General features: G+C 44.2%; 1 protein-coding gene across 13 annotated transcripts in view; it reads left to right on the top strand.

Moving 5' to 3' along the window:
- The window catches only part of PLXNA1 (plexin A1), a 423,385-nt gene that overhangs the window by 229,137 nt on the left and 172,752 nt on the right, over positions 1 to 21,496 (top strand). For all 13 annotated transcript variants that reach the window (XM_053299219.1, XM_053299220.1, XM_053299222.1 and 10 more), the window contains 4 exons: positions 1,225 to 1,325; positions 7,218 to 7,341; positions 7,538 to 7,691; positions 9,191 to 9,290. In XM_053299219.1, the coding sequence (XP_053155194.1) occupies positions 1,225 to 1,325; positions 7,218 to 7,341; positions 7,538 to 7,691; positions 9,191 to 9,290 (479 nt within the window). The remainder of the gene's footprint in view (positions 1 to 1,224; positions 1,326 to 7,217; positions 7,342 to 7,537; positions 7,692 to 9,190; positions 9,291 to 21,496) is intronic.

Below are 21,496 nucleotides of genomic sequence, written 5' to 3'. Positions count from 1 at the left end.
AACTACCTCACAGGGTTGTTGTAAATGTAAATTTAGGTAGAATCATGTACTCTATCTGTAGTTAGAGAAAGCGTGGGATGAACTCTAATTTTCAAAAAATAAAACACAGTTACTGTACTTTTGGAAGATAGGATTGTGCAGGTATGCTTTAAGATGTAGATAGTGGAGTCTAAATACTCCTTTGAAGTACATTTTGGGAGAGTAGTTGTGCTGGCGTAGGTTTCCATTGAACAGCTCTTGATTTTGTGTTTTTATACATGCTGGAGTATCTTTTCCTGTGCCTTCCACACATACACCTGTCTTCCACTGGTTTTCTTCCTCCCCCTCCGACAGAGCCAGAGCAGCTTTTGCTCCTCAGCAGATGTTCAAAGGGGCTGCTCTGTGGTGGAGTATGGACTAATAGCCCCAATGCTTAATTTCCTAGACAAAAAGTTGCCTCTGGGGAAGGCAGAGGGAGCTGAAAGCACAGAAGCAGGCCTCTGCCTCCCCCTCCCCCCTGCTCTGATCACCAGCCTCAAAGAAATAGCAGGGTGCCTCAGATCATTAACACTGGGCTTAGAAGGAGCCTTGGGCTTTGACCTATATTTTGTTGACCCTTTCATGCCTGCTGGTGGTGTTTGGGTTTTTAATGTGGTGATAGCAAGGAATGGGGTCTGGGGAAGTTATTTTAATCCATGATCAAAGCGTGCTGTTTCTTCCCTCCCTTCCTCTGCGATATACACAGAAACACCAGGGTCCCTGTGAGATTTCTCAGAGCTTTGTTGTCATTCCCATCCTCTGTCTTACCTTTTTTCAGAAGGGCCTTCACCTCCACAATTCAATTCTTTGTAATTCCTTTGATGATTTAAGCATGGCGTACTTCAACTGGGCAACATCTGCATGCCCAGTTCCATAGAGATCTAGCTTGTCCGGGTTTCCTTCTGTTTGGTTTTGTTGCACACTGCATGTCAACAAAAATATTGCAGCTGCCTCACTGCATTTCAACATCGCATTCAAGCAAATATGTTTGTTTTTAGGGAACAGAAGAAAATCTCACTTCCAGGACTGTTTCAATACCAATTAATCCTTGTTTCTTCAAATGAATTGAATGTAGCTCTGTTTAAGAGCCCATTTTCCTTGCTTTTTCTCCTCTCTTGGGTGAGGAAAAATGGAAAAGGAAGAACTTGACTAGCTTGGAGTTCCCTGATAGAGGAATTTAACTGATTGCCTGTCTTTGTCCCCCAGGTGACTCGAGTGCCAGTGGAGAGCTGTGAGCAATATACAACCTGTGCACTGTGTCTGGGCTCCAGGGACCCTCATTGTGGCTGGTGTGTGCTCCACAATATGTAAGTATGTGGAAGACTTGTCTTCCACCTCGTGGCCTCTTTGTATATCCACCAGGCTGTTGTGGATATACCTCCTTTCTCACAGCTTGAATTCCTTAGAACCTGTATTAGCAGCTCAGTTACTAATTCCTGCTACATCTATTGTTTAGAATCCAGCTTGTACCAATAAAGGAGGACCTCAATATTTGTAGAGGTTCCGTTCCACGGTACAACTGTGGATACTGAAATCGTGAATATTGAGTCATTGTAGCAATGGAGAATTGAGGGTTAGGTTCCCGGTCGGAAGGAAAAATCATTAAAATATCAAATGGGGGGGGGTGGATGGGAAGCTTCCTACCACACTTAGCTGCTCTCACTGAGTCACGCTGTGCCCTGGAATCCCCCCAAATGAACCGAAAACCATCATTTCTCTCTCTCCTGTAAAAAACAGAGCCATTTTGAGGCTCCGAAATACAAAATGGCAGCCGGAAATGATCTCCGCAGTCATTTCTGGCCACCCCCAACCCATGGATATGTGAGCTTGACATGTCCCCCCCCACACACACACATGTCCCCCCCTCCACCACACACACATGCCAAGGCCAGGTGTCCATTATCCGACTGCAGATACGCATATCCGCGGATATCGAGGTCCTCCTGTACTGTGCATCATACAGAACAAAAAAGTGAGACAGTTCTTGCCCAGGAGGCATCTAGTCTGTATGAAATGGGTAAGCTAGGGACTGGGAGGAGATTGGGGAAAGCAAAAATGAGTAGTAGGGATGAAGGAGAGAAGTCACAGTTGGCAGTATAGGAGTAAGTAAAGAAGAGCTATGCTGGTTCAGGAAAATCCTTATTAAAGACATTGGCTTTAGTAAAAAGAGGAGTGTGGCTTGACCAATGGAAAGGGAGAGGATAACCCAGGCATGGAGGTCAGCATAGCAGAAGGCACAGAACTAGGAGTGGACAAAGGTGACATTGGGGCTGCAAGAGGTGCATTTTTGTGGAGTATGTTACTCATCATTGTTATATGGAACCTCTATGTTTAGTGTGCCACTAAATAGCAGCTGCTGGGGAGCAACAGCAGGTTTGCGTCAAGCCTTCTTTGTGAGCTTCCTAGAGGCATCTGGTTGGCCACTATAGGAAGCAGGATGCTGGCCTAGATGGACCTTTACTCTAATCCAGCAGGCCTCTTCTTATGGAATTCAGAAAGGTTCAGATCTTGCCTCTACCAGAAACTCACTAGGTGGTCTTCGGAAAGACACTAAAGACACTATTTCTCAGCAAACCCCCTCCCCGCCTTTTTGCAATTTGTAAATAATAATACTGACAAGCTCACAGGATTATTGTCAGAATTACTATGAAAATAGAAGTGAAGCACTTGAACAGTCAAAAAGTGCTGGATAATGTGATAAGAAGGGAAGTATTGACATGACATATAGATAAATCAGTGTATACCATTGTATATTAAGTATAGCGTGAGCATTTCTTAGCACACGGGTCGACAAGCTGCTCTCTGTATTGATTTCCCAACTTGAATAATAAATGCTTACACCATATTTCACATATGATGGTATATATGTTCAGTGTAGAAAAAATGTCACATCTGATGTGGCCAATAGACAGGGATCAAATGATTTAAGCCTAGGACTATGAGGACTAGACACTTAACTATAATGAAGATGATGCTAGTAGTCATGGAGAGAGTTTGATCATGAGATTTTGGAGGTGCAGTGAAAATAGATGCATCCTGGATTTGGAGCTCTCTTGTGACATTCCATTTCTGGACTCACAACTCTGTCAAAACAATCATTCCTGATTTGCCGCCTCCTTTCTATTTCACTCATTCACCAGTCTTCTGAAAACCAATCCCCTTCCTTAATGCACAGGTTCCTCTGTTTTATTCTTGAAGTTCCCCCCTCCCTGCCACTCGGAGATGTGCAGCTGCTGGCTAATTTGCTGCTTTGATTTGGTGATTAGTCTAGGTGCTCTTGCCACAGTCTGTTGTGCATATTCATCCCTGAAGCTGCTCTCATGCCATGAAGTGGGGGGAAATAGTCCCGCTCAGCAGTCTCCCCTCTGACCTTCCCAGTGACTAATAGCTCTGTCCATTGCAACTTCCAGCAGCCTCTTATCCTGCTGTGTTGCCATGGGCATGGATATGGAACTGGCACTGCGGGAAGTATGGGGGAGTTGGTTGGTCATCTTCCCTAGTTTACATCAAGCTGGGAGAAGTGAGCCTCTCTGTCCAATGTGCATTCTTGGTCTGTTGTTGCTTCCATATGTTGCAAAGCTGATTGACGGCAGCCTACTCTGAGCTGCCGGTTGTCTAGTGCACCAGAGGTTCTGGATGTCAAATGTGTGGGGTAGTTGAGGATTTAAAATGCAGCTTCCTGTCCTGAAAAGCAGCAAGAAATGCTCCCTCACAACATAGATTGACACAGGCTATGTGTCTAGAAGAGAAGTTCACTGCCATGGGATCAGTTGCCCAGCTTTTTTTAAAAATATGTTTTGAGCTATTCTGAGCCCATAGAATGGGTGCGGGGTGCAAAGCAAAAGCAAAATAAAAGCTAAAACAGAATCATAGGATTACTAGGGCTTGTCAGCCTTTGGATTTGAAAATGTTTTATTCTTGTCTGGCTTGTACCTCAAAAACCTTGTGTGGACCTTTAAATCCCTTCAAGCACAGTCTTACGTTTCGGTATAAAATGCCAAGGATTGTGGTAGTCAGATGTTTCCAGTGGTTGTTATTGATCTGCATCAAAGGAGTGGGTACCAGAATCAGACATGGAAGGGAAGAAGTGAGAACATAGGCTGGTTCACACGATGAAGAATAGGGTAGGAGAAACCTTCTATCCTAGTTTGGGAGCTATGCATGCTCCGGTTTGCGGATTGTCTGTTAAAAACAAGGTTGGAGGTGTCATCTGTGATTGTGTGCTCAGCATCAGCTGGGTCAAAGGGCTCCCTCATACCTAACAGCTGTACATAGCTGTTGAATAATGTAGGGCCTTTAATTCTGTGTGTCTGTGTCAATATGTGTTTCCCCTGCTGTCAACTTTTCAATGCCTGGACCAATATGAACCAAATTGGGTACAGTTGTAGGGACACATAGAGACACCTTAATGGCATTGTTTGTGATGTACTCATTACCAATTCAGGATGGTGGACACGTAAACGTTTGAGGTTTGAGGAGAGGAGAGCTGGTCTTGTAGTAGCAAGCATGACTTGTCTCCTTAGCTAAGTAGGGTCTGCCCTGGTTGCATATGAATGGGAGACTTGATGTGTGAGCACTACAAGATGTTCCCCTCAGGGGATGGAGCCGCTCTGGAAGGAGCAGAAGGTTCCAAGTTCCCTCCCTGGCTTCTCCAAGATAGGGCTGAGAGAAATTCCTGCCTACAACCTTGGAGAAGCTGCTTCCAGTCTGTGAAGACAATACTGGGCTAGATAGACCAATGGTCTGACTCAGTATATGGCAGCTTCCTATGTTCTTATGAGGTGCATATGGGCTAACTTTTGAACCACCTAACCAATTTGAACCAAATTTGCGACAGCTGTAGGGAAACATTGGGACGCATCAATGGCATAGTTTGTAATGATGTCATTCACCCCGATTCAAGATGGTGGACAAGTGAATGTTTGAGGAACAAGTGGGCTAACTTGTTAACCGCTTAACCAATTTGAACCAAATTTGGTACAGTTGTAGTGAGTTACACATAGGGACACCTCAGTGGTGTAGTTTGTAATGATGCCATCCACCCTGATCCAAGATTGCAGACGCATGAACATTGGAGGTGCAAGTGGGCTAACTTGTGAGGATGGTAATTAACAATTAAGATCATAGTGAAAGCAAAGTAGGCAGATTAGTTCTTGCCAGAACAACTTGTTTTTAAGTGACAGATGATTTGCAAATGGGAGCATGCACAGCTCTCAACTTATGGTAGGAGGCTTCTCCTGCCCTATGTGTCATCGTGTGAACTACCCTATAGTCTGGGTCAGAGCTGGATCACTTACAGACAGAGCAAACAGCTCATGTGTGTTTGGAGTTAACACAGTGGGTTAAAGTGAGAATGAAGTTTAAGATAGTTGGGGAGTTGCTTGTGGAGCATCTGTATTGCACCTGTGTTGTGATTGCCCTTCACAAAGCTTGGAAACTGCAGTTGGTGCAGAATCCTGTAGCTTGGCTAACTAATATCAGCTTTGCTAATATGACACCAGTTGTAGCCCAGCTGTACTCATTAGCTGCTTGCTGGCTGCTGGGCTTGGTTGAAGATGATGATGATAACCTATACAGATCTAAGTAGTCTGAGCTGAATGTACATTAAAGAATCTCTGTTACCATCTGAAACTCTACAGTTACTGAGATCTCCTCTTCATAGCGTTCTGCAGTCACCGCAAGTGCGTGGAGCAAGGCCTGTTCTGTCCTGGTGCCATGGCACTGTATTCTGCTCCCCAGGCAGGCTTTTACGGAGTACTTGGGGACTTATTTTAGTTTCTGAGGGCCCCTGGCTAGGTTGTTTCCTAGTCGTGTTACTGGGACTGTGAGGCTTTGCTGTTGATGGCTCTCCGTAAGGGCTTGAACAGACAGCACTTAGCTACAGACACCACATTGCTCCCTGTGTGGCAGACTGGGAGTATTCCCTTTTTACAGTAGGCCTGATCTAGAAGAGTATAGAGACTGTTTGCCTTATGGTCATTTGGCAAACTAGGAATTAACGACAAAAAATAATCCTGTTTTAGCTTCAGGGGAACACTGAGGGCACTTTCCATCCCTAAATGTTGTAGTACATGTCCACAGGTTTGTCTAATAAGCTTGGCCCTCACAGGTCACCTTCTAGGCACTATATTCTCATTAATATTCAGTTTTTCTTTGAAGCTCATGTGTCTCTCTAGTTTGGCTCCCTTCTAGCAATCTAATCTGGCCTATAACCCAAGGCCCTTTAACTCAGCAAGTAGAGCCCCCATATGGGAAAGGAACGAGAAAAGCTGAGTGTAAAAGGGAAGGCATGAAACAACAACAAAAAGACATGGGGGAGGGGGTTTCTTTGCCGCTTGGAGGGGAAAACCTCCAAAGAAGCTGCAAAGCCCTGACTGTTTAGCCATGTGAAGCATTTTAATTAAAGACAAAGACATCTCTTTTCCTGAAGCACCTCTGGGAGATGGGTGGGGTGCAGTGGTGGCTCAGGAACTCCACGATGCAATGTCACGCTGGCACTTGCTCAGGAGATAAATCGCGGAGATTACAGAGACCTTGAAAGGTGCATGTGTATCTGCTTCTCTGTATTGCCCTCCGCTTAATTAAAATGCTTTCCGTAATGAAATAATGTTATCACAGTTGCAGGGAAGAGAAGCAAAGAAAACTCGTATAAACTCATTAAATGAAGGCAGAGTGCCTGGATAGAACAGTACTCTGGGGCCAGGGGAGTGGCCCCACTGGTAAAATGCCTGGCGTAGCTGCAGTTGTTTTTAGAAGCATCTGAAGAGTAGATGAGTGTGATGTGAATCCTTAGGGCAAAAAACAAAGCAGAATGGAACTCCATCTAGGATATGTTAATGCAAGGGATGGGAAGAGCATGGAGCAGGTTGGCACAATGAGTTAGTTAGTGAATGAGCCCTGCTGCTCTTGTGGTACCCAGATGGAGGTGTCAAAGGGCAGGGCCTTGTGGATAAAAGGGGTGTAAGAGGATATAGGGTTAATTGTCTGTTTTAGTGGGAGGGGGCAGTACCTGTTGTGTTGATTTTAATGCTTGATGTGGTTGTAGATCTATTTTATTATTTGTGAAAGAGCCACTTTGATGGCACTTCATGCCAAAAGGTGGAGCAGAAAAAAATAAACACACGCATGAAGTAACGGGGTAACGATGGAGTTGTTTATAGGGTTTTTTCTAATGGATGTTGTATCCTTCCTACCCACAGTTGCTCACGGAAAGATCGATGTGAACGAGCAGATGAGCCACAGCGCTTTGCTTCAGATCTGCGCCAGTGTGTCCAGCTCACTGTTCAACCCAAAAATATTTCAGTCACCATGTCAGAAGTCCCGGTAGGTGACTTAGCCTCAAATTCTATCTAGGTTTCACTTTTATTGGTCTTGTTTAGCATCAGTTTTCCTTCAGGGTGTAGGAAGCCTGGGTTTGGGGGTGTGTGTGTGTTGTGTGCACTTTTTGCTGTTAGATCTTTTTTTTTTTAAGAGATTTTTGCTGGTTATGTGTGTGACCTTCTGCTTCCTACTGTCTCAGTTGGTTCTGCAGGCCTGGAATGTCCCTGATCTCTCCGCTGGTGTGAATTGCTCATTTGAAGATTTTACAGAGTCCGAGAGTCGCATCGAAGATGGCAGGATCTATTGCAGCTCTCCTTCCACAAAAGATGTCATCCCTATCACTAGAGGGCGAGGTGAGTTTGGGGTTTCTTCTCAGTGCATCAACTGAGACCAGAACAGAAATGCTGTGCAGTGGAGTTTTTGATTGTGTGCTTCAGAGAATGTGAGTTTTTCAACAAACATTTAAGTAAGGTAATAGCTGAGCCAGCCTCTTACAATTTATTTATTGCCATTATGTAAGATATTATGGATTACCTAGTTTATTTTTAAACCTCTTTGATGCTGCCCAGATGCTGTGGGAAAGCTCTTTTTACTTTGCATGCATGCGATTTTTCTTGTAATGGTGAGAGAGAAATGTAAGTTTTAGAGTACCTTAAGGTGCATTTCCCCCCTGTGTTGATATTTTTAGAGCTGTAATAGGTCCTGATTGTCTTTGCGGGAGTGGAAGAAAAATGGGAGGAGCCAGCTACTCTCTTTGCAGTTTGGCTGAATCCATTATAAAGCCCTTTTCTCAAGGCTATAAGGAGCCTTGCATTATGCAAAAGTGTTTTGCTCTTTCTATCACCTCATGAGGTGAGGCTAGTTGAGTCCTTTGTGCCCTGGTGATCTGCTCTTACACTGAGCTCGGGTACTCAGCATGTTCCTAGCACAGAGAAGGTCAAAATCCAATATTTATATCTTCTGTGAGAAGGTGCAAACAACAGTATTTGACCGGCAGAGAGGGGAGATTCAAAAGAGGGCATTTGATTAATCAGAAAGATGGGAGAAAGAAGGCGTATTATCAGGATGGATGAGGAAGTCTGTTCCTCACCCTATTGTAATATGAGATTAGTCCAGATTTTCCTGGACTGATTTCTCTGTCTGGCACAATTACTACTAATTTTCTAGCTTCTTGTCCTGTATCTGCCCAGGCAGGAACATACCTTTCTGGTAACTTGAGCAATTTTGTGTATAGTATTTAAATTTTGTTAGTTGCCTTAGGATTTTATATGATACAGTGTGCTATAAATATAAATAATAAATTTTTAAAAAATCTACAAGAGACTCCTAAATAGGAGTTGTGAGGAGTTGTCATAGGGTTGTTGTGAAGATAAACATAACCATGTCTGGGCTTCTTGGATGAAGAGTGGAATATAAATGTAAAAATAAATAAAATAAAAAATAATGTTGACTGAGTGATAGAAAAGGATCTGATTTAGGTTCCTTCTTTGTCTCTGGAGACCAAATGAATACTCTGTGCTAGACCCTCTGAGGTCTGTGGTCCTCTTGCTCCTACCTGTCACCATAACTTTAGACTTTGGTTCTGTGCTCAGCAAGATCACTTACCCTTTGAATCCTGCTAGCCATTCAGGAGGTGGTACAGGTGGAGTGCCCTCCCCTTTTATATCAGGAACTAGTCTTTTTGTCAGCTAATTGGGATTCATTGGGACTGCGGCTCAGCTCAGACAGAGCCAGTGCAGCAGGGCTTGCACATTTGCTTGTTGCCAAACGTTGCACCCTATTCTTCCAGATGCCCACGCTGCTAGACCTCTCTTCCCTCTCTGAACTATGTGCCTGATTTGGTGTGTTCCAGGTGATAAGCGAGTGGTGAAGCTCTACCTCAAATCCAAGGAGACTGGGAAGAAGTTTGCTGCTGTGGATTTTGTCTTTTACAACTGCAGTGTTCACCAATCGTAAGTGACATGGGAAAGCCTCCTTTCCACCTCCCTAAGACTTCTGAGATTATTCGGGGAGAAGGCTCAGCATAGTGTGTGGGAGACAGAATCAGATCTGGGGAAAAGATGGATATATACAGTATGATATAGTATCTTGTTACATGCAGAGGATGTCATTTGGGGTTTGGTGAATGATTTTAAGGATAACAAAACCATCATGTTTCTGTGTTAAAGTTTTTGCTTTGGGCAAGAAATGGCAACATTTTCAGATTAAGGAATCACACTGTGTTAAGGGGATCATCCTTGTTCTTTGTCTAGGTGAAAAAAAGTGACTCCTCTGCTCTTTTCTGGCTTTTTCTCCTCAACCACTTAAATAAGAATTGGCTTAATCAAGGAAATAATGTCAGCATACTGGTCAAAATACTAACACTGTGCTTGCAGAAGGCTGTTGTGCTAGTGCAAGGCTGTTATACTAGATAGTTGTGCTAAGTATGGAGCGTGTTTCATACTAGTGTTGCACTATTGCAAACATGTTTGTGCTTACACAAGGTGCATGCCTGTGGCACACCTCATATGTTTTGCAAGGAACTTTTGCGCACAAGCTCAAGAGTGCTGTTCTCAACAACAACAAATATTTATATACCGTTTTCCGACAAAAGTTACCAAAGTGGTTTACATAGAGAAATAATAAATAAACTAGCTAACCCCCGCCCGCTGCCACCACCTTTCTCTCCCCCCGCCCGCTGCCACCGCCTTTCTCCCCCCCCTCACAATGGCCGGGCCAAACGCGCCCAGCCAATCAGTTGGCTCCGCCAGTCAAACAGAGCTCAGCCAATCAGCTGCCTCTGCCGGCCAAACAGAGCTCAGCCAATCAGGTGCCTTCCTCGCCGGCAAGCACTGCCTTGACACATCCCCACACTAGCTGGCTAAGAGAATTAATTATAAAGATAAGATGGTTCCCTGTCTCCAAAGGGCTCACAATCTTAAAAAAACATAAGATAGACACCAGCAACAGTCCCTCGAAGTACTTTGTTGGGGGTGAATAGGGCGAATTACTCTCCCCCTGCCAAATAAAGAGAATCGCCTCATTTAAAAAGTGCCTCTTTGCCCAGTTAGCAGGGGTTAGGGCCTGTGATTTAGCACAACTCCACAATCTTCTTGAACTAGTGCAAGTTTGTTCATTGCACAAGCACAGTATCAGTCAGGAAGTTGGTCATTGTATAGATAACACTGTATGCATGTGTGTAGGGTTACTTGTTTGTTGCTCTGTTGGTGATGTAGGTGAGGAGAACCTAGGTGTGAATTTGTGATTGGCAGATGGTAGAAAAATCTTTGTCTCTTATGTGTAGCAGTACAGCTCTCATCTGGGTACTTCTGTTAGAGCCTTAACCTCATTTAAAGTATTCGTACAATCCAGCATTAAATATAGATTCTCTAAATTACAAACTATACAAGTTGCATTTTAAAACAGTAACATTTTCTAATATTAAAAATATAAACACTAAATCAATGACTTGCCTATATTACACACTTTATAGAAATCTATAGAATAGAACCATCTCCACAGTCTCTTGCGGCCTATCAGAGAAACATGTAATCCACAGGACAAGTCTAACTCTGCCACCCAGAAGGAAGCATTGGACTACTGGGGATGCTTGTTGGTATGTTGGAATGGCAAAATGGAAGATTTTGTGTACTAGAAGGCATTTACTTAAGAGTTGTTCCAAATGAAATAAACAAGGGCTTAGTTTTGGTCTTTTGGCATCTGCTTTGAATGTGTATCTACGTGCTAGGGTTGCCATATCTCATCCACTGTGGTGTTGTGGTTTGATCTCTGACAGGAAGAATTTCCTGTGCCAAGTGAGTAAGTTTTGGGCGGCCATCAAATCCATCGCCATCAAATTCTATTGCAATTCATTCATTTGTCTTTTGTTATCTGTCAAGATGGATGGATGGATTAGGACAACACTATGGCAAAGCATACCAGCTTGACCTAGTCTAGGATGAGGCACCTTCCCTGAACCATATATGAGGCTGATGTGTATATATTTCAGGAAGATGTGGATATTAATTACAGTACATACATTGCTATGCAGTAGTTATACATGAGGTTAAAGTAAAGTTGTGCCATCGAGTTGGTGTCAGTTCTTGGCGACCACAGAGCCAGGGGTTTTCTTTGGTAGAATACAGGAGGAGTTTACCGTTGCCATCTCCCGCACAGTATGAGATGATGCCTTTCAGAGTCTTCCTATATTGCTGCTGCCCAATATAGGTGTTTCCCATAGTCTGGGAAACATACCAACAGGGATTAGAACCAGCAGCCTCTTGCTCCCTAGGCAAGTTACTTCCCCGCTGCGCCATTAGGTGGCTATACATGAGGTTAGGTTTTTACTATATATAAGGTTAGGCTGTGAAGAGGTTATAATGCTATATATTTTTGATTGTGACTTCATGGGCGTACCAAAATCTCTTTGAGGTGACTAAATTAGTAACCTGTAATTCTAGTAGTGTAGCTGGAGTGTGATGGGTTAGAAAGATTAACAGGAAGGAGGATATTTTAATCAAACAATTAGAAGGGTAGCCTGAAGCTGTACTTCATAAAACTTCTTCAAAGGCAATAAAGAGTTTAGCTTTTTAAACTTTAAAAGGAAAAAGCAGCTGAGATGTAAGAATCCCAAAAGATGCCAAGATCCCTGCAGTGAAATTTGATACTTCAATAGTAGGGCCTGCTGATAAAGGGGGGAGCCTGCAGGAGCCTGTCTGTACTTGTCTGCTGGGAAGATGCCCATATCCAGGAGGATGCTCTAGGGTATAAAATTGGACAGCAGGATAGAGCAGCCAGGGCTCTGATCTGGGCAGCAGAGTCTATAATATGCACAAAGGAAAGTTCTGTCAAGGCTTTTCCTGACAGGGAGGTGATGCCGAGGATGCTGCTGGGAAATCAGTACCACCTGCTGTTCCTTCAGAGAGCAGATCTTGACTCCTGGGGGATGTGGGGGGAGAGTAAGGAAGGAGAGAGAGTTTTGAGGCTAGACTTTCTCTTTCACCTTGATACTCTTTGAAGTATAGCTTTTTTCCATTCATCTTTTCAGTATTAGGTATGTTTTGGCACAGGTTATGTACATTCTAGCTTTGAGAATTCTGATTGAAAAGTGGTTTATAAATCTTCTACTTGCCTCTCCCCAAATGAAATGTGATTGTAGATTTTTAATATTCCTTTACTGACAACATCTTGGGGTAAACCACTGTACAGTGTAGGGTACAGTGAAGTGTTGTTTTACTTTTTATTTTATGCATAACATACAAAAAGCAAAATAACTTGTAGCAAGCAACAACTGTGACCGATTTATGGCCAGATCAATGTTTAATTCTGGTTGCATTAATATTTATGGGCCAGGATGACGCTAATAGAAAATAAACTCATTTACAGCTATGGATGATTGTGGTTGTTTTGATGGTTTTTGTTGTTTTGTTTCATCATTCCTGTTTTCATCTGGCTTTAAGGGTCGTCTTCTTCTTTTAAATGAAGAAATAATTTTCATTTTGTACTAGGTACTGCAATCAGTTTGGGAATTGTACCCTACAAAGAATTTAGCATGCCTGTGGCTAGCAAGGATTGTTTGGGCAAACTGCTTTTTGTGATTCTCTAGCAAGTTTTGTGTAATACTTATAGCTTCTTGTTGCTATGTTTTCTAAAAGCCCAAACAAGATTCTCTGTTTCTTTGGCCTCCACTTTTCTGCTCCTGAATGATGTCATTCCGAACTAATTTCAAATGTTCTGAAGCACATACATTAACCTCTTTCCAGGCTGAGGAATGCAATGAGCTCTTTCTCATGATCAGTGAGAAGGGCTTGGTGGAGGGAGGCGGGGAAGGCTGCTCAAACTTACCTTCTCCACAGACAATACCTCATTGCTCCCTGGGCGGGTGGATCACCCACCCAGGCAATCACTGGCAGCCCCCAGCAGTGCAGAGGGTCGGGGGACAGGATGCAACCTTTGGAACTCCCTTTGGACGGCCCTCGGAACTCCCATAATGCACTGCATTATGAGTGCACACTGCATTATGGGTATCCCTTTAGCGCCAGCTAAAAGTAGCCGGCACTGTACACGAGTAGGGAAATGGGGTTAAGGGAGTGAGTAAAATAAAATTCTAGTTGTTTTCTACCTGGAATTGTCCAGGCTTGGCTTCTTTATACTACAGATATACAACAGAACAGGTATTTTGTCATGGCTTTAGGCCTACCGAAGCTGATAGTACTAATGCCATATATGTAGGGCTAAGAACATGAGAAGAGCCATGCAGGTGGGATGAAGGGTCACGTAGTTCAGGATTCTGTTTCAAACAGTGGACAGATGGATGCCTAGGAATTTGAAAACAGAGTGTAAAAGCAACCACTCTCTCCTGTTACCTGGCTTCAGCAGCTGACATAATACTGTCCATTTCCTTGTCATGGTTAATAACTATCGGTAGATCTTTCTTCCATGAATAACATTGTGATGACATATATATGTTGCGCATATGCTTTGTATAGGTTTTATATGTACCTAAAAGGTACATCTGACAGAAGATGCATATTGGTCTTTTTGTATGTGACCTTCAAGTCCTACATGTTGCTTGGAGATGTTTCAACATGACCACTTTCCAGCTTAAAGATGATGTTGGCACTTAGCAGACACCAGGTAAATTGCACCTAAGTAAGTTGTGCCGTCAAGTCGGTGTCGACTTCTGGAGACCACAGAGCCATGTGGTTTTCTTTTGGTAGAATACAGGAGCCATCTCCCGTGCAGTAAGAGATGATGCCTTTCTGCAACTTCCTATTTTGCTCATGTCTAATATAGGTGTTTTCTATAGTCTGGGAAACATACCAGTGGGGATTTGAACCAGCAACCTCTTGCTCCCCAGGCTACGCCATTAGGTGGCTTTTTCAAACTGTAATTTAATTTCTGAAAGGGACCTTTTCAGTTCCTTTGATAGAACATCTAGGATTCCTATGACCTGTGACAATTAGTGTTAGTTTATTTGTTTCTGTCCCCACCTCACCTATTTAATTATTTACCTCGCAAGAAATTTTGAAGCAATTTTGACTATGGAGCCTCTGTGTCAGAGTCCTTGCCAGGGAGCATAACATTGTGCAAAACAATGCAATACATTTATACACCATTTGTAGATAGGCCAATCTGTGGATAGGTTTAGATGTAATAGACAAAAGTTCATGTTTCATAGTTTTGCAGAGGGAAACCTATATGTCAGGCTGACAAATTTAGCAGTGTCTCTCTCAATGAGGCTGAGGTTCTTCCTGTGGAGTTTTCTGATTACCATGTTTAACTTTTACATTTGGGCGGGAGCCAGGTGTATGAACATTAAATCACTTCTTTGCTTGTGATGGAATAGTTTATAAGAGATTTTCAATGGTTAAAGGGAGGCAGAAAAATAACAGATTGTCTTAGCAGATTGGAGGTGCTTCAGCAAAGCTGGCGCAGTTAGTTGACACCAGGGCACTTTCCAGGTTACCTGCTCAACAGCGGCAAAATGTTTTGGTCTGGGAAAACTGTATTCAAAACATAAATAAAGGCTGTTGTGCAAAGCTACCAACAGGGGGAGCAGTCTCACAAAAACACACAGCAACCTTTTAACGCCAAACAAACAATGTTATAGCAATAAATCTTAGTGATTAAATCTGAAACAAGGCATCCATACTGCAAAAGGCACCTTGCTGACAGCATAGTGACTGCAGTGTCACAGCACAGGAAGTGCGGAAGCACACTTCGCAGTGTTCACATTGTGACCCCATTGCAGGGTCTAATCTGGAAAGTGCCCAGCTGAAGAACTGGCCTGGTGTGCTTTCATCAGTTCTCCAGAGTATTTACAAGAAACATGCATTTGAATTTGAAAAATAGGCTAATGTAGTATATCAGGTGACTGCTTTCTCTTACTCTAGTATTTTGTAAGATGTAGGTTCCTTATGCATTTTCTATAAGGATGCTGGAAACAGAAGGAGATTCTACAGGCCAGGGCGGCTCAACTTCGGCCTACAACTGTTGGCCTACATCTCTCATAATCCCTAATTATTGTCCACTGTGGTTGGGGATTATGGGAGTTGTAGTCCAAAAACAGCTGGAGGGTCAAAGTTGAGCAGCCCTGCTATAGGCTCTGGAAGCTTCCAAGCTCTGATTTTGACAGGTTTACAAAAGGAGGCTATTCTGTAACAGAGAGACAGGTACTGAGAACATTAATCTGTATCCAGGTTCAGTACAGTGAATCAGTCAGTCAGGAGGTTACTGGTAGATTGACACTGTGATGAGTTGTAAAGAATAAGCCAGCCTGTTAGATTTCATAGGTGCTGAAGCTGTGAAGCTCTAAGCCATTGTCTGGGGTTGGTGGTGGACTGAATGAGGGTAAACAAACTGAAGCTTAATCCAGGCAAGACGGAGGTGCTTTTGGTCAGAAAAATATCCTGATCAAGAAATTGGGGTGCAACCTGTGCTGGATCGAATAGCAATGCCCTTGGATGATGATATGAATTCATGGTCATATCACCATTCAGGTATCCGACCTTGAGGCCGGATATCCAGGTTGTAACCACAGGCAGTAGTGTATTTAGGTTGTATAAGTGTATATTGTATAACTTAGGTTGGAGCATCAGCTGCCTCCATTCCTAGAGAAGTCAGACCTGGCCTGGCTATGGTTGAGAATAAAACACCTTCTCAGTTACCTTGGCCAACCATGGGAGATTGGAAACAGACCTATAATTGCTTAGCTCTGAGGGATCAAGTATAGGCTTCTTCAAGAGAGATCTAATAATAGCCTCCTTTAAACAAGGAGGCATCCTACCTTCAAATTGATAGATGATGGAGTTGTAACTTGGTTTTATAAATGCCTCAATTAATTGATCTATTAATTAATTAATTGATCGACAAGGTGTCGATATTTTGCATGCTTTTTGAAGAAAGCAGGGTGGATGTGAATAGCTCTCCTGCCTTCCATTGTGCTTTTTATTGAGAGGAATTGCCGTGACACCAGGAATTGGACTCCTGTTACATCTCTCAATACAGATTATCCAGTTCCCACCAAAGAGCTTTGTTGCCTGTTGACAAGATTATCCCACAAGATGTTTGTCAAGGCCAGACCTGTGCTATATCTAGAAAATTTGTGGGAAATGATCTAACCTTGTGTTCAAAACCTGCAGTGAGAGAAATCAGGTGTCTAATTTTAAACACAGTTTGACTCAAGTTTTGCAAAGCCAGTTACTTATGCTAATAAGACTAATAAATTTATTTCAGTATAAGCTTTAACTGAATACAGTCCTCTTCATTAGATGCATGATGTGTCATCCTACGTTGTCAGGAATATACACATACATGCACATGGGAAAAGAGCATGAGAAAACAGATTGTACAGGTGGGATCAAAGAGCTATGGGATAAAAGAGATGTAATAAGCTGTTGCTATTTAGGTTAACATGTAAAAAATAAGTGCAGTGGCAATTCACAACAGCAGTAATGGTAGTAGTACTATTCTACCTGTATAGTATACAAGTACTCTATCGATTGTGTGTGTGTCTGTTTATGTCTGCTAATGCTGGGACCCAAAAGAGATCCCCCCCATCTTTAGAAGTGGGGTTATGGTAACCTCAATTCTCTTCTGAATCAGACTGGCAAGATCCAACTATTGAGTTGGCTAGATCCAACTAATGATTCAGAAGCGACTTGAGGTCACCACCACTTCAAGAGGCTGTTCAAAGTTTTCAAATACACAGGCTGTTCAAAGTATTCTGCTTTGAACAGCAGCCGTAAAGATGTTTCTGGGTGCTCACAGGCAGGCCATTTTTAACTTTCACCTGTTATGTGCGCCTAGTGCTTGTTTTTCAGAGGTATGCTGCCTCTGTACATGTATTTCTTTACCCAGTTTTGGTTACACCTCAGAGTGCAATCCACAGGTGGAGCCACCATTGTGCGAACGGGTTCAAAGAACCTGGACCGCCAGTGGAAAAGGGGTCACATGCATAGGGGGCGTGGCCCGGGCTTCAGAGAGCCCTAGTGAGTTCTCCCCCAGCCATTTCAGGCAGCGTTTGTTGCCTGACAGCCTTTATTTTGCTTTCTCACTGGAGGGAGAGAAAGGGAAATAAAGGCTGTCAGGCAGCAAACGCTGCCTGAAATGACTGGGGGAGAGCTCGCTCGGGGCTCTCTGGAGCTTGACGCCACACCCCTGTGTGTGTGATGTCATGCACATGGGGTGTCATTAGAGGGGCCACCGGGCGGTGCCAGACACAGGCTGCCGTTCAGCTGGCTCTGCGCCTGGGACAATAGAGACATAATAGTAGAGGTATACAGCTATCTCAAAATGGCTCTAGCCTTTCAGTAACCTATTTTGGTTGGTGAGAATAGTAATCTTTTAGGAGTGGTGATCTTTTAGGAGGATGTTGCTATGGAAGAGTATGCTTTGCATGCAGAAAATCCTAGATTCAGTCCCTCAAAGGATCTCCAGGTAGGTCTGAAGAAGACCTTTGTTTGCTGGAGAGCTGCTACTATCAGTACTGAGCTTAGTGCTGATGGTAGTGTACTCTAGTTCAGATGATGATGATGATGATGAATACTAGCTTAACTCACGCAGAGCATCTGCGCGCTAGTACTTGATTGCTCCCTTCACCCCCTACCACAGCCCTCCACACCTTAGAGATCTCTCTACCCTCACCTGAGCTGCACTCCTCCTCCTCTTCTTCCTCCTCCTCCATCTGGTTGCTTCCATCCCCCTCACCCCTCTTGGTTGCGGCTGCAGCATTGCTGGCACCTATTGGCCAAGCTGCAGCCTCCTATCCCCAGATACCTCCGCACCCTCACCCGAGCCCCGCTCCTGCTCCTCCCCACAGGAGCAGCAACAGCAGTGGTTGACCGGGTCTTTCCTCACTGCCTCCACTGCAATGGCTGCTCGTTCCCCTCAGGTCGCTGACAGGCCTGGGCCCATCCCTTGCCTCCCTGCCTCCCTCCCCCAGTGGCCCAAACAGCAGCTGTGGTTGACTCAGTAGCCCCAAACTGCAGCAGTCCTTGGTTGACTGGGTCCTTCCTTGCTGCTGCTGCCATGGCCGCTCATTCCTCTTAGGCTGCTGACAGGCTCGGGCCCATCTCTCACCCTTTCTTCTTTTTCTCTTCCCCTCCCTTTCGCTCGCTTTCCTCCTCTGTCTGTCTTCCCCCTCTTCTTCTTTTTCTTCATTCCTTTCACTCTCTATGTCCCTTCCTGAATTAACAGATCTTGTTCATCTAATTCCTCATCTAATTCACACAACGGCAGCCTCCTTCTCCTGAAGGGACTCTTTCCTCCCTCATGACCCCTCTCTTTGCAGACCCCTGCCCACTATCCATAGATCGTTAGATAGATAGATAGATAGATATAGATTCCTCTCCTCTGCAATCAAGTACATCTTCCGACCAGTAAGAGCTGCATTCCAATTGACCTTAACCATCACAGGCTCCTCCTCCCTATCTGCATATGGAATTCCCACTGCCCAGTCAGGTGCTTTTGCTCATGAACTCTCGCGAGAGCTGCCATGCACGAGATTAGCCAGGGGTATGCCTTAGACAATGCACGTGTGTGTGTGTGTGTGTGTGTGTGTGTGTATTTGTTAGCCTTCCCATAACAAATTGTTTTCTGAACGGCTCACAACATAAAACATTGAATAAAAATACACATACATGAAACACATGAAATCACAACACACCAAAACAAACAAACAACCAGTACAAAACAATTTAAAAACCTCCCTCCCCACCCCACAGTTTAAGAAGCAAATTTAAAAGGCCTGAGTGAACAGTAAGGTCTTTATCTGACATCTAAAAGAACAAAGTAATGATGCCAGGCGAACCTCACTGGGAGGCTGTTCCATAAATCACTGAAAAGGCTCTCTCCCTAGAAGCCACCCCTTCAACCTCATTCAGCAGGGGCATTCGGAGCAGGGCCTCCGAAGATCTTAAGGTCTGAGTCGGGACATCTGGGGCAATGTGCTCTCTCAGGTAACCCAGTCCCAAGCGATTTATGGCTTTAAAGGTTAAAACCAGCGCTTGGAATTGGGCCCAGAAGCAGACTGGGAGCCAGTGCAGCTGATGAAGCATTGGTGAGATATGATTAAAATGCCCAGTCCCAGTTAATAATCTTACCCTATTTTGTACCAGCTGCAGTTTCTGGACCATTTTCAAAGGCAGTGCCATGTACAATGGCATCTAAGTAATCTAAGCGAGAGATTACCAGAGCATGAGTAACTGTGGCCATGCTATCTCTGTCCAGGTATGGTCACAGTTGGTATATCATCTGAAACTGATAAAAGGCGCTCCAAGCCACAGAGGCCACTTGAGCCTCTAGTGATAGTGCTGAATCGATGAGCACCCCCAGACTGCGAACCCGGTCCTTCAGGGGACGGGGTTCCCTGGTTCCCAGGCAACTCCATCTAGAACAAGCTAAACATCATTCACCCGGGCAGAGGAACCACTGAGCAATAGTACTTCTGTCTTGTTTGGACTGAGTCTCAACTTGTTCACCCCCATCTAGTTCATTACAGCATCCAGACACTGATTCAGAACAGTCACCACCTCACCGGCATCTGATGAAAAAGAGACATATATACCAGCAGAACGTGGTATGTGAGTGCATGGCAGGGGGGCGCCTGCTGCTTCCATCCCCATTGTGCCTCCCCCCCCCCGTCGTTCCGTTAATCCCTTCCTTGGCTCCTTACTCCCTCCCCACTTCCTCCTTATTTCTCTGTCAGGATGGCTCATGCCCTCTGGCTGCTCTGGGTATGTGCTTGCTTGCTCGCTCCATCCCTCTCTCTGCCTTGACAGGCCCCTGGATCAGCTGATTGGCAGGTGCCTTGGCTTGTGTGTGTGAGCCTGCCTGCTGCTGCAGTTCCTGATTACAGGAGGGGTGGGGTGTAAATTTTGTGAGGGCAGGAGTGCTCAAGCGTCCCCACCCCCACCCTGGCCGCCAGGTGGCATGGACATGGACATAACAGCTAGAAAATTTAAAGTGCGATTCCATGGGGAATCGCTTCATACGTCACAGAAATGCTGTCAGTTGGACTTGTGTGTCTTGGAGGCTTGCGTCAAGCTATTCAGTGAGCCTTATGACTGAACAGAGCTTTGAGCCAAGGTCTACCTGGTCCAAATTCAGCACTATACCACATTAACATTCAGTAGTAGCCCCAAGTCTGACTGATAGCCACATTAGATATTCTGGATGCATTGTCCTGCATTCTCACTTGCATAGGAACATAGGAAGCTGCCATATACTGAGTCAGACCGTTGGTCCATCTAGCTCAGTATTGTCTACACAGACTGTCAGTGGCTTCCCCAAGGTTGTAGGCAGGAGTGTCTCTCAGCCCTATCTGGAGTTGCCAGGGAGGGAATTTGGGACCTTCTGCATGCAAGCATGCAGGTGCTCTTCCCAGAGAGGTCCCAACCCCTAATATCTTACAGTGGTCTCCCTTTCAAATGCAAAACAGGGTAGATACTGCTTAGCACAGGGAAGAATTCATGCTTGCTACCACAAAATACTTGAGTAACAAGCCAGAGATTGTTGGTTCGAGTCCCCACTGGTATGGTCCCCAGACTGTGGGAAACACCTATATCAAGCAGCAGCAATGGTAAACCCTTCCTGTATTCTTCCAAAAGAAAATTACAGGGCTCTGTGGGTGCCAGGAGTCGAAATCGACTTGACGGCACACTTTACCTTTTACCTTAACACAAGACCTCTCCTCCTTTTGTGCCCTGTACAAAGCTGCTGCTGCTGGTTTGAGAGGTTAAAATGTCCACATACACCCCCCCCACACACACACACATACTTGTCTTTTCTTCATTATTACAGCTTGTAGGGAATGAAAGAGGGCTTTGAGATGATTTCTATAAAATGCATACTTCACTGAAAATTTAAGCTTACTGTGGCACGAAAATGAACATGTAAAATCGGTGTATTGTTAGGAAACAGCCTGAAAATAAAACAGAATGTATGATAATGCTATCATATAAATGCATGATATAGCCACATGAAAAATACTATGAAGCTTTGGTTGAAACCATATTAAAAAAAATGTTGTAGAAGTCTTAAAAGGGCATCTAAAATGACCAAGGCGTCCCCTATGTTGGAAGTTCCCAACCCCAACCCTTTTTCTTCCCAATATTTTTTCATGATTTCTCGTTCATAAACAGCCATTGTCCCCCCCATCTGCTGCTTATCTGTGCCA

Source organism: Hemicordylus capensis, chromosome 2 (genome assembly GCF_027244095.1).
Source record: "Hemicordylus capensis ecotype Gifberg chromosome 2, rHemCap1.1.pri, whole genome shotgun sequence".
NCBI classification, from domain to species: Eukaryota; Metazoa; Chordata; class Lepidosauria; order Squamata; family Cordylidae; genus Hemicordylus; species Hemicordylus capensis.
The sequence above is the reverse complement of the archived record's forward strand: the minus strand, read 5'-3'. Positions and strand labels throughout refer to the sequence as shown.